The 12,386-nt window shown below is 44.5% G+C and overlaps 1 protein-coding gene across 1 annotated transcript; it reads right to left on the bottom strand.

Moving 5' to 3' along the window:
- Positions 1-2,954: 2,954 nt before the first annotated feature.
- ADO (2-aminoethanethiol dioxygenase) lies at positions 2,955-11,639 on the bottom strand. The gene is made up of 2 exons (XM_085891324.1): positions 11,318-11,639; positions 2,955-3,112 (listed from the first exon to the last, which is right to left on the bottom strand). Exons 1-2 carry the CDS (start codon positions 11,579-11,581, stop codon positions 3,005-3,007), a joined length of 372 nt encoding a protein of 123 aa, XP_085747450.1. The 5' UTR covers positions 11,582-11,639; the 3' UTR covers positions 2,955-3,004.
- Positions 11,640-12,386: the final 747 nt, after the last annotated feature.

Below are 12,386 nucleotides of genomic sequence, written 5' to 3'. Positions count from 1 at the left end.
TAGAAGACAGAAAAACCACTGACCTGCCTGCAGTAAGAGACCCAAAGACTCAGCCTCAACACAGGAGATACCAATGATCCTAAATGTCTTGGTTTCCACAGCATGAAGCCAAGAAAAGGTGAGAGAAAAGCGATTCTTCACCATTGAGAGATCGGGCCAAATACGATATATATATATATATATATATATATATATATATATATATATATATATATATATATATATATATATATATATATATATATATATATATATATATATATATCATATTTCAAAAATGTATTTGGCCTGATACATTCTCCTGGATCAGGGATTACGTGGCAGAGGTATTCGCTCTCCCGAGTGCACTTCTAGTTTACAATTGCTATTGTAAGACACTTATCCAACCAAGATGTTCTCGTTTTATTGTCAATTTTTATAATGCTGTGAACAAATTTTGGTACATCACGGGTGATGAAGGCTGTTATCAAGTTTCATTGAAATAGTGTGTGTACTCTCAGAAGAAGTTGCAAGTGTTTCTGGACGGACCGACAATGCCTTTTGCACCCTTTAGGCCTGAGTCGACGTAGTGAGTGAGAGAGAATGCGCAATTCCATAAGCTCCCTGGAACTCCATTCCAGGTGAGCTAAAAATATTGTTGTGGGCCGGGGTCCGGTGGCGAGAAAACGACCACTAGGTGGGGGAGGTTACGTCGTCTCCCACCAGACTCCCGGAATTGTAGGCCGTCGCTCCGGATAACTCCGTGAGGCGGCGGGTCGCTTAACCGACCGTGGACGCCAATACCTCCACCGTGTAGCATAGGGTCTTTTTGTCTAGAACCAATTTACCTAATTAACCATGCAGTGTCGTCTTCCGGGGAACCACGCCCTCAGCACGTCTTGCTCGAACCGGGTCACTCTACCGACTGCGGTAGAGTTCCAACTCCCGACCACAAATTCTGGTTCGGGTGCAGTCGAGCGGAACTGCCAAAGCCGTGCCGGCTCGGATGAGCAGATTAACGGGAACAAAGACCCGGCTAAAACTCAAATCCGAACCATGCTGGACCAATGAAAGAAAGGACGGAAACGAAGTGGGAACATTTCTAATAATGGTTTATTTACAATAAAGCAAGGACACAGAGCAAGACTTAACACGGAATATACAAGAAATAATTCACAATGATCAGAAATAAACACTTAACAGTTCTACTTGAGAAAAGGCACCACACACGCAAATAAAACCCAGGTGTTTTATTAGGAACCCGCAGCCAGGGAGAGAGACCAGCTGGGGTCACGCTTCGGTGGGGTACCTGCTCCTTGGTGCGGCACCTGCCAATGGCCATGCAGCCCAGCCCACAGTCACACGCGCCCACAGACACACAGTCCACAGAGGAACTTGAGAGGAGTAGTCGGAGTCCCAGGGCAGGGGTCAATGTTGTGGACAGGACCCAGAAAAACTTCCACGAACACCCCAGACTCCAGCAACGAATGCCCCATCTCCAATAAACCTCTGACGAACGCCCTCGAATGCCCCACGCAGAGCTGAACTCCTTCTGCAGTGAACTGAACTCAGACTCCAGCTCAGAACACACGACGCACACCCACCAACTCACTCTTCCAAAGAACTCCCCTCAAGACTGAGGATGGTGTCGTCTTTTTATGGACCTCCCCGAACGGGGCGGGGGCTCGGTGGAACAGACGTCACTGTCCGCCCTGATTGGACAGGGCCTCTACGGATCCGCCCCTTCTGGGCAGGGTCTCGGCCTTGTTGGGGGAACCCCCCCCCCCACCCCGTCCACGCGCGTTTGCACTCGTCGAGCAAGAGTTACAACGTTGAAAAGGTCGTTTGTGGAAGCGGCAAGGAATGGTTGCAAGATCTTGCCTCGGCAAGTCAGGGTGCGAGTAGACAGCGGGTGGGTGGTGGATCGTGATGGGGGATGGGATGGTTGTTGGATGTAAATATTTAATAACCTACCTAAAAAAACATCGCAACGCACACCTTTGATTCTCCCACTAGACAAAAGGAAGGGACCTGTCTTCACATGTACTTAACGGAATAACTGACTTGAAGGACATCTGTATGTTTGAATGCATATGGTTTCCAGATACGTAACAATATGAAGACACGGACGAAACTTGGTGGACAGGTTGTTTGTGTGACAAGGACGAATTGATTCAATTTTGGTGAAGATCTGAATGCAGATACAATAATTATTTGTTTATTGCATGCGATTCTTCACGATTGAGAGATGTGGCCAAAACGAGATGCAGTATAGCATGATATTTCAAAAAGTTGTGGACGAGTTATGACTAATGAGGTGGAGGAGTTGGTTAGGTGAAAAGAACAAGCCAATTGTATTTTGGTTCTAGGTCCGGATCCAGATCCGGCCTATCAGAGAGCAACAAAACATAAACCGCTCAGCTTGGTGGAGGTATCCACTCTGCAGAGTGCAGTTCTACTTCTTTTTAACCGACTGTGGAACAAACTCCCACATCCTCTACAATCGCATTCTTCCCTCCAGGTCTTGAAGACAGCTGTTCACCACCATCTCAGATCATCCTCAATCCAAAACCATGATCATTTATACCCTCGTTAAACCACTCCCCACCCACCCAATCCCTCCCCCTTCCAAATTTCCCCTTTTCCCTACTAGGTGTTTTCTTCTGAATCCATATTGTCCACCCCATGCATCCGCTCCACACCCATTGTTTGTCTCAGTCTGCCTCTGTCTTGGCCTTCAACTCTGCTGTTGGCGTATGTTCTGTCTGTCTTGTCCTGATCGTTGAGTGTACTAATCCTAGCTCTTTCACTTGCTTCAACTATGTTTACAAAACAATAAACAAATAATAAAACACTGGAAGGCATAAGTGCAGACCATTAATGAGCGAGTATTTATGCATATTCATTTGCTCATTTATCATTATATTCTCAAATGATAGCACCCAACAATGTGAATAGATCTTTTCAAATAAAATTAAAAACACAAAAATAAAAAAATTAAAAAAAAAACAAAGGGAAAAAGTTTTCATACCTTTTCTTTTGGATCATAGGACGTGACAGAAAGCCGGCCATATAACACCTTCATAAAGCCGTACATACCAGGGTGATCATGCAGTGGGATTGTGGAATTTGGCTGGAATGGAACAAAGGAGAACAGAAAAATATGCCTCATCCACAAAAGTAAATAATAAACGATTAACAAAGTAAACTCGAGTTCATAGAACATGACACCTCACGTAGTGTTCAGGTATATACTTCAATTTTAATAAAATAATTATTTTAAAGATCCTTTTTTTTTAGCCGCGTCTCACGTAGCGAACACTGGCTCTAAAGGGATCTCCGCATTATTATTGTTCTTCTTCTTCGTGAAGACAAAACCTTTAGGACTCGGCTCTTTTATATACAGGATCCGGATCTCCTTAAATACTAAACATCTGTACACATCCTCGCATTGAGGGTGTCTTTTGAGAGCGTCTATAATCAACTTTTAAATATATTCGGACATTTGCTTTAAAGTTCACGTTACTATTTAAAGATTATTCCATTTAATGTGTTGTAATTTCGTAAATACACGATTTTCTCGTCATGAACAGGAGCCTCCATGACGGGTCTCGCTATTGGCTCCATCAAGGCACATGACAAAATATCGGAAGTTGTTGTTGTTATTGCCTTTAGGATGCGGCTCTTGGACTCATTTGTCCTTGTTAATATTGTTGTGGTTACCAGATTCGCAAACCACCATTCAGGTCCCTTAGGTGAGGTATCCCGGTAAGTGCATGTGTAGTTAGGCCCAAACCCGTTGTCTAGTGGGAATACATGTCATTTATACGTGCTGCGACTCTTCAGGATAGCCGTTTTTCTTTTACTATCTTTATTTTGGACCAATCGCCACCATCACAACCACAACAACAACCACCAACCACAACGCCGCTTCACCACAACCGCCACGACCTTCCCGTCACACCTCGCCACCGTAGCATCGCCACCGTTCTTGCCCCGCTGTGGGTACCGGTGTTGGACTCATGCAGAACGCGCGTCGAACAGCGTGTACAAAATCACGGATTTTCTGCTTCAAAAACGGATCAAAAACGACACACGCCCACTTTTTGCCGTCCAATCGGTGAGCGAGGGGCGATTTGGCCCCGCCTCCAGAACGATCGATATATGCAAATTTGTGGATCAAAAAGCCTTCACGCCCACTTTTTCTCGGGCCAATGGGGAGCGAGGTGAAAGGTCAAAGGGAGGGGGTCAAAGGCGAAGTTACGGGGGGATAAAAGGACGGTGTTCGTCAGTCAGAGGAGAGTCAGCAAAAAGGGAACGAAGAGTCAGAAGAGAGTCGCGAAGGAGAACAAGGAGAGAGTCGCAAACAAGAAGAGGTCGAAGAGTCAGCAGAACGGGGTCGGAGAGTCAAGAAGAGGAGAGTCGGAAGCAGAGGGTCAAGACTTCGCGGGCGGTGGAGCTGCTCGTCGTGTGCGTTGGAGTCGGAACGGAGGGGACGGAGCTGTGGAAAGGCGGCGACACCAGACGAGGGGGTGCTCGCGTCGTGCAGGAAGCTGCACCCGAGGGAGGCCGACAGCGCGACCTGGCCGAGGTGGAGACGCTCGTCGCATATAATAAAGATCCTCTATACCCCGAGCATCAGCAACCCCCTCCTGTTTCCCCCCGCGCTGAGATAGTGCGACCAAGGGGGCCCCGTTCCCACTCCCTGCCAGGCACTGTCCACGAGGCCCGCGGGTTGCGGGGCCATCGCCGCTCCGCGTCTCATCACCAGACGGGTAGGCCCGACCCGGTCTCGGCCCCAGGCCTACCTCATTCTTGGGGGATTTCTTTTCCTTGGTTTTGGGTATGTGTTGTCGGCGCCGTCTGTGAAGTAAAATTGTATAAGTGTTGCCGTGTGCTCGGTAGTCGGTATTAGCTCTGCACTGTGTTTTCACTTTTATGTTTGCTTTTTGTGTAAATGGAAGTGTGTTTTCTTTTTTTGTGTGCATTTGGTGGAATTGTATTTGTGTGCTTCCCGTGTGCCGAGAATAAATGTGCTTTATTGTTGAACTGTTTCCCGCTTCGCTTCGTCATTTCTTTCTTTGAATCCCCATCTTGCTTCACGTAAAGGGTTGGTAGTGGGCTGAATACGCCCGATAATTAATCGAACCGTCGAGGTCGACGATAACACCGCTCGGTTATTCTGATAGTACGGAACGGGTCGCTTAAGTGGCCCGTGTCCGAAGTCGACCTGCGGCGAGGTGCGATCGCCCGGTCTACCCTCCGCGTGGGTACTTAGGTAGTTCGAATTTGGCGAGCAACCCTATCCCACGCGGGGGCTGATTGGCTCGATCGCGGTGAGACCGAAAGGTCCACCCGTGACTGGTTCCCGGCGTTAGTCCGAGAGGGTCACGACTGGATTGTCCGTCCGGTGGGCGACGTGCCGCGATTCGAGTTACGTGGCCGTCAGCACGCCGGCGGGCGCGAAGACCGCAACAATATTAAAAATCCAGATGTTTCATGGTATTGAAGCAGTCTTACGCACCACCCTATATAATATGTATGTCCAAGTACTGCACTGCTGAAAGTGAGGTTCTTGGAAATATTTAGGTGTCTTGTGTTCTACAGTATGTGTGTATATATATATATATATATATATATATATATATATATATATATATATATATATATATATATATATATATATATATATATATATATATACATATATATATATATATATATATATATATATATATATATATATATATATATATATATATATATATATATATATATATATATATATATATATATATAGCCTGGTGTATTGGCGCAGTGGTTCGGGCAGCAGCTTGGGATCCAAAAGGTCCTGAGTTCAAGCCCCATTGAGCCACTGAATTAATACACCAGGGGGTTGACTCAGCCTGTCATCCTTCCGAGGTCGGCGAAATGAGTACCAGTGTACTGGGCCGGTGTATACCCCGGTTAAAATGGGTGTACCATATCCCTGTGTCATAAGAGGTGACCAGGGTTGTGTCAGGAAGGGCATCCGGCGTAAAACATGTGCCAAATCACTATGCGGATCATACGGATGATCCGCTGTGGCGACCCCTAACGGGAGCAGCCGAAAGAAGAAGAAGATATATATATATATATATATATATATATATATATATATATATATATATATATACACACACACACACACACACACACACACACACACACACACACACACACACACACACACACACACACACACACACACACACACACACACACACACACACACACACACACACACACACACACACACACACACACACAATTCAATTTAAATAAAATAAAGATTGTAAAAGTCATATAAAAAAATTAATTCCAGAAGTTTCCAGCCATTTACACCACCCAATCGAACATGTTACATTAGTTATTTGTCCTGTTGGGTGTGTCCTTCAAGAAAAACGGTGATGCTTCCTTAAAAACAGTGTTTTCTGTTTGGAATGAAAATCATCTCGCTCCTCTCTGCACTTGTGCGTCAGGATAAATTCAGGGCCAAAGTAATGCAAAAATCACAGGTTCATTTTCCGATTCATGTTCCGTGAAGTGTTCAAAATATAACATTCAATACAAACAAGTTGTTCCTCGATCACAAACTGATGTTTGTAGACAGCCAGCCAGCCAGAGACATGAACCAATTGCTTAACCATGCTTTTCGCTTCGCATGCCCGAGGTTACTACATGCAGAGCTCCACAAAATTAAATCGCTACTTTCACACATGCAGCTACCAAGTGCACACATGCCACAATGACTTTTGGGAGTTAAGCTTGCATTTGCATTCCTTTGCCCCAAATCAACCCTTGAGGAACAGTAGAATTGAATGATAGCAACACCAACAGCAGGGAAGCGGGAGAAAGTAGATGGAGATGGACAAACAAGTGATGCAGGTAATGATGAGGGGTAAGGGAGAACACAAAGGGTGGACAATATGGATGCACAAGCAAAATTTTGGGAGGGGTATGGGGTGGTTTAACAAGTGTAGAAAAGGTGATGATTTGGGATGGGGGATGACTTTAAATGGTAATGAACAGCTGTCTTAAATGTTAAAGACCTGGAGAGAAGAATGATATTGAAGAGAGTGTGGAAGGTGGCTCCACAGTTGGGGGGGGGGGGGTGGGAATAAAATAAAAGGAGAAATAAATGAATAGAGGTGAGCAGTGATTCTGGATTTAGGCAGTTTCACAAGGCAGTGGGGTAGTTGGTGGACTGCATGCATCCTTAAGATACCTGGGAGGAGAGGGGGGGGGGTTACAAAGCATGGAGAGGGCAGATCGTGCAAGTCCAGCAATGATGTATAAGAAGACAGAGACCACCAACCTGTCAGCGATGGCTAATTGATAGGCTCAGACTCAGTTGCATCGTGAGAGATTGCAATGATATTGAATGCCTCAGTTTCCATGGCGTCAAGCTGAGCAAGATGAGATACAGGGGAGCCAGCCCAGGGGGGAGAGCAGTACTCCATTGAGCTGCAGATGAAAGCTTTGAAGGTGGATAGGAGCTCAGGTGTGCTCAGGAAGAACTTTGCATGATGGAAGATGTCCAGTCGGCATCTGACTTTGGAAGCAAATTTTGAAATGTGACTAAGAGAGATCATGGCTGAGAGCGAGACCCAATAGTTTGGGTGACTGAACCTCTTTGAGAGGGTTGGTGAGAAAGTAAAGGGAAGGGTTTGCGGTACGATCCTTTTGGAGAGAGTGTGTGGGATATCTCAGGATTGAAAGACATGTTCCAAGTGTTTGACCAGTTTGTGATTTAATAAAGGTCTGAGGAGAAGGAAGAGGCTGCAGCCTGCCTGTCTGAAGGATAAGGGATCTCATGGCAGAGGGTGGCGTCATCAGCAAATAGATGAGGATTTTCCAGAGAGTCCGAGAGACCATTGATGATGATCAGGAATAGGACTGGGCCCAGAACACTGCATTGGGGGCACTCCAGCCTTGACAGGGAGAGGAGATGAAAAGATTCTGTTGAGTGCCACACGTGAGCTTTGAGAGTCGAGGATATCAGTCAGCCCTGTGTGGAGTTGGCCTTGGATGCCATAGGCAGAGAGTTTGGAGAGCAAGCCAGGATGCCAGACTATCAAATGCATGAGATCTGTCCAGAGAGACAGCCCTAATATCATGGCTGACATTAAGGGCCTCCATAGATTGTTAGCCAAGTGGTAGCAGCATGTCCAAGGTGGAATGACCCAGGTGAAAACTAAATTGGTGATCTGAGATGAGGTTGCTGGAGAAAAGGAAGGATTTCATATAAACTGTGATGATGGATTCTATGACCTTGCTGATTGAAAGCAAGCAAATAGGTCTGTAGTTGAGGTGAGCAGTTTTTGCACCTTTTAAAATGTAATGCAGTGATGTTTGCGGATTTCCAAGCAGATGGAAAAATGACCGATGCTAAATGACAGCATGAAAAGGGCAGAGAGAGGATGTGCAAGAGCAGCAGAGCAAGTTTTTAGGACTTATGAGCTGATGTCATCCGGTCCAGCAGCAAACTCAGTCGAGGATTTAAAGAACCGTCTGCATCTTCTCAGGTGCAAAAGACAGAGTTCAGGAACAGTTGGGTACGATCGGAAAGGATGGGGACCAAGAGTGAGGGGTTGGGGACACAACATTTGGAAGTAAACACAGAATTGAAGCATCAGCATTCTCATGAGCGGTGTTGGCTGTGGTGCCATTTGAAGAGGGAAGAGATGGAAGGGAGCATACACCAGAGACAGACTTAACATGGCACCACCATGCTTTAGATGAGGGAGAATAAGTTTGAAAATTCAATCTTGAGGTTGGACAGAAGTTGTTTTCCGGCTCTCCCGATAGTAAACATTCACTTGTAGACTTTTTGAAATGCATTGTGATTACCTTCAGTCGGATTAGCCTTCTAGGAAGAGAAGGCATGTTTCAGAGCAACTACCTCACCACAGGATTCAGTGTACCATGGGTGGGATAACTGAAAATGAGATTGGATGAACGTGTATGAGAGAGCAGGATTCTATGGAAGAATTTCCAGGCCGAGTTAACATCAGGGACAGCAGATATGGGAGACCGGTCCTGAAGAGAGATGGCTGCTTGCAGTCCCTGCCAATCTACTTGAGTGAAATGCCAGACTCGCCCACATTGAGGCAGTTCTCCGAGAATAGCCAGAGAGATGTTGACTTTCACAAGCGTATAATCAGATGAACCAATTGGAGCAGAGGAAGAGGAGAAATTTGCAGGAAAGCTAGTTACCACCAAGTCCAGAAGGAAGGATTTGCCATTGGGAGAAATCCGGATTGAAAGTTCACAGATCGAGTCAGTCCCATGAAGTCACAGAAGGCCTTTGCTGAAGTACCATGGCTGTTGAGAGAGGTACCATCACTCAGCCAAGTTGCATGGTGACAATTGAAATTGCCACATATATGAGGATGAGAAAGTTGGGATGAGTGGTTAAAAAAGTTTGTCCATGTTGTCTGAGAGAGAGAAGCAGATAGAGTCGTCACCGTCAGGAGGACGGTGCAACACACATATGAACAAGACATGGGAGCAGAGGGGAAGTTGCAGCCAAAGGCACTCTTAGGGGTTGGGAGGAGCAAGATCAGTCCAAGGGCAGTGAGAAATTCCGTTTTTGATGTGAAGTACAACTGCACCGCCGGAGCGAAGTCGAAGTCGGAGGAGAGGAGATCATAATGGTCAAAGTTTTGTCGGGAAACGGTGCTTCGAGACCAAATTGATCTGACTTTCTTTATTGTGAGATCAATCCGGCACGAGTGTTATTTATGCTTTCGCTCATCATAGCAAAATGTGCGTATTCCAATTCCAGTCATTTTGGGGCACTCGTCTAGTGAGTGCCATTCTAAAAAAAATAAAATAAAAAAAATAAACTTGATGGGAAGGTGGATCTAGTGGTGACATCACAGCCATTTTTCCCAAGGCTCCAGCAACTCAAAAATTGGCACAACACCACGACCCTATAAATGCATCCCAACTACGACCACCCTCTAATCGAGAGGCAAAAGCATCTGTCCCAGCACTTGGGACCTATTAATTTTTAGATTCTCGTGGAGGATCTCTAAGTCTTACACACGTTGTTATTCTTCATCTTCTTCTTGTGGACTTTTTTGTTTCACAGCCTACAGTTTTCATCGAAACTCCCTGAAACTTGGCATATATATGTAAAAATACCCTGCGCAGACAGTAACCATCTCCGATTTTGAAAATTCCTCCTAGAAAGAAAAGTTATGACGTCAAAATATCTCCGCTAATGGAAATCGCCTAAAAAATTATCTCCGAAACTAAGCAAGATTTTTGAATTCTGTTTGCGGGAATCGAACAGGGCATTAGCAGAGATGAATTACCACACATATGATACATCACCATGACGTCATATCAATTTTTATGACGCCATTCCTATTTTTTGACATTTTTTGTTTCACAACCCAGAGTTTTCATCGGATCTTCGTGAAACTTGCCATGTATATGCAGAAAGCCCACGCGCAGGCAGTAACCATCTCCGATTTTGGAAATTCTTCTGAGAAAAAAAAAGTTGACGTCATAATATCGCCGCTAATGGAAATCGCTTATATCATTATCTCCGAAACTAGGCAAGCTGTTTGAATTGTTTGTGGGAATCAAGCCAGGCATTCGCACAGATAATTATCTGTGGAAAGGGTACGATAGGAAAGGATGGGGACCAAGAGTGAGGGGTTGGGGACACAACATTTGGAAGTAAACACAGAATTGAAGCATCAGCATTCTCATGAGCGGTGTTGGCTGTGGTGCCATTCTAAAAAATTATAATTTATCGCAAACCTGATACATCACAATGACGTTATATTCGTTTTTATGACGTCATCAAGAGGACGAAGATCTTAGCTCATTCGAGCTTGTTCTCATAATGGGTAAAGATTTAAAATGAGGACGCGAGACGCCATGATTGATGTTGTGAACACCATCTAAGCAATTACTCCAATTAGTTTAATGGTGTTCATCGTCCAACGCCAACACACCTCGTGGACACAGTGACCTCATTTTTGGGGACAGTTACTCCAGGGCATAAGCAATTTCACAACACATCATTACAGGTGTTCAAAACAATAATAATAATAATAATAATAATAATAATAATAATAATAATAATAATAATAATAAATAGATTAACATCACAGAGGAAGAGGTTTTTGATGGGAATAAATATCGTATATGAAATACACCTTGAACACCCGTCAAGAGCTCACTTCATCACAAATGATCGACTCGAAGGAAGGAACAGGTGACATCATCATCATCATGAGGGATTCGAACTTGGGGTTCGCAATCAGCACCAACTCACTTTTAACAAAAAGACTCCCAGGGAGAAGTCCTCGTCGTCGTATATGTTCATGTAGGTGACCGGAGGTACCGTCCCCTTCGGGTTGGTCGATCGTGTTGTGGGTTCGGAGATTCGCAGGTCGGACGCGCACACGTTCCCCAGGAGCTCCCGCAGCGTGCACAGTGACGTCGACGATGGGGCCAGCCGACGAGCTGAGCCTCGGAAGGTAAAGCGTGCCTGCCTGGCCACTGCCTGCAGACGGCCAGCCGCCATAGCATCCTGCATCGATACACCGTGCGCGATTGCTGTTTGTTGCTTTTAATTGGTCGTATTCTTCTTCACCACTTATATTTTAATACATGTTTCATTCGGGTTTAAAAAAATTCATCCGGATATTACTAAACACAATGAGGGTGTGTAAGTGTCATCTTCACTACTGAAGTACATACGATACAAAAACAGGAGTAAATAGCGGGTGGCTTAACCAAACAGTAGTCAAGGTATACACCGCCCTTGTCGAGTATTATTGCGCTCACGTCAATTCGCTCGGATTAAATTTTTTTTATTGAACTGCATGGAATTTGAGAAGAAACTGATTAATCCAAACCAAATAATCTTTGTCGTTTTTAGAAAACATTTATTCAATCAGGTGAAGTGGACGACGCAGTTACCTTCGCAACGCCAACGGTTATGGAGAAAAGAGATGAACTCGTCGTTGACCAAAAAGTTGAAGAGATTCAGGGAACAAATCTCTTTGCACTTATTGTTACCAGGTTTTTTACAAAAAAATACATTTGTATAATCTAACCTGTTAATAATAATTTGACAAAATCATTATTGCTTTAATTTCTTAACAGAAAAAAATCACCTCAGATACGACGTGTTGAATTTTGAGATCATCGATACGTGATTATATTTCACACATTTCTTTATTTCCTTTAATCCAACTGGAAATAATCCTTTAATCCAACGAGTAAGCTCGCTGTCCTGCAAATTAGGCCTTTTAGTACTGGAATGTGATGTATAAAATAATCCTTTTTTTAATTCGTGCTTGGATGGCGACATCTTTAATTAATTAATTAATTAATAC

Source organism: Eptatretus burgeri, chromosome 8, assembly GCF_056783735.1.
Source record: "Eptatretus burgeri isolate ZD-2024b chromosome 8, Ebu_testis_v1, whole genome shotgun sequence".
Classification (NCBI taxonomy): domain Eukaryota; kingdom Metazoa; phylum Chordata; class Myxini; order Myxiniformes; family Myxinidae; genus Eptatretus; species Eptatretus burgeri.
This window is presented reverse-complemented; position numbering and strand designations above follow the sequence as displayed.

Bases quoted from the DNA above. Each gene is read 5' to 3' on its own strand.
- ADO (XM_085891324.1), bottom strand. From the start codon at position 11,581: ATGCAGGATGCTATGGCGGCTGGCCGTCTGCAGGCAGTGGCCAGGCAG. The intron at 3,113-11,317 runs GTGAGTTGGTGC...GTTCCATTCCAG, and splicing joins TGGGAGTCTTTTTGTTAAAA to CCAAATTCCACAATCCCACT.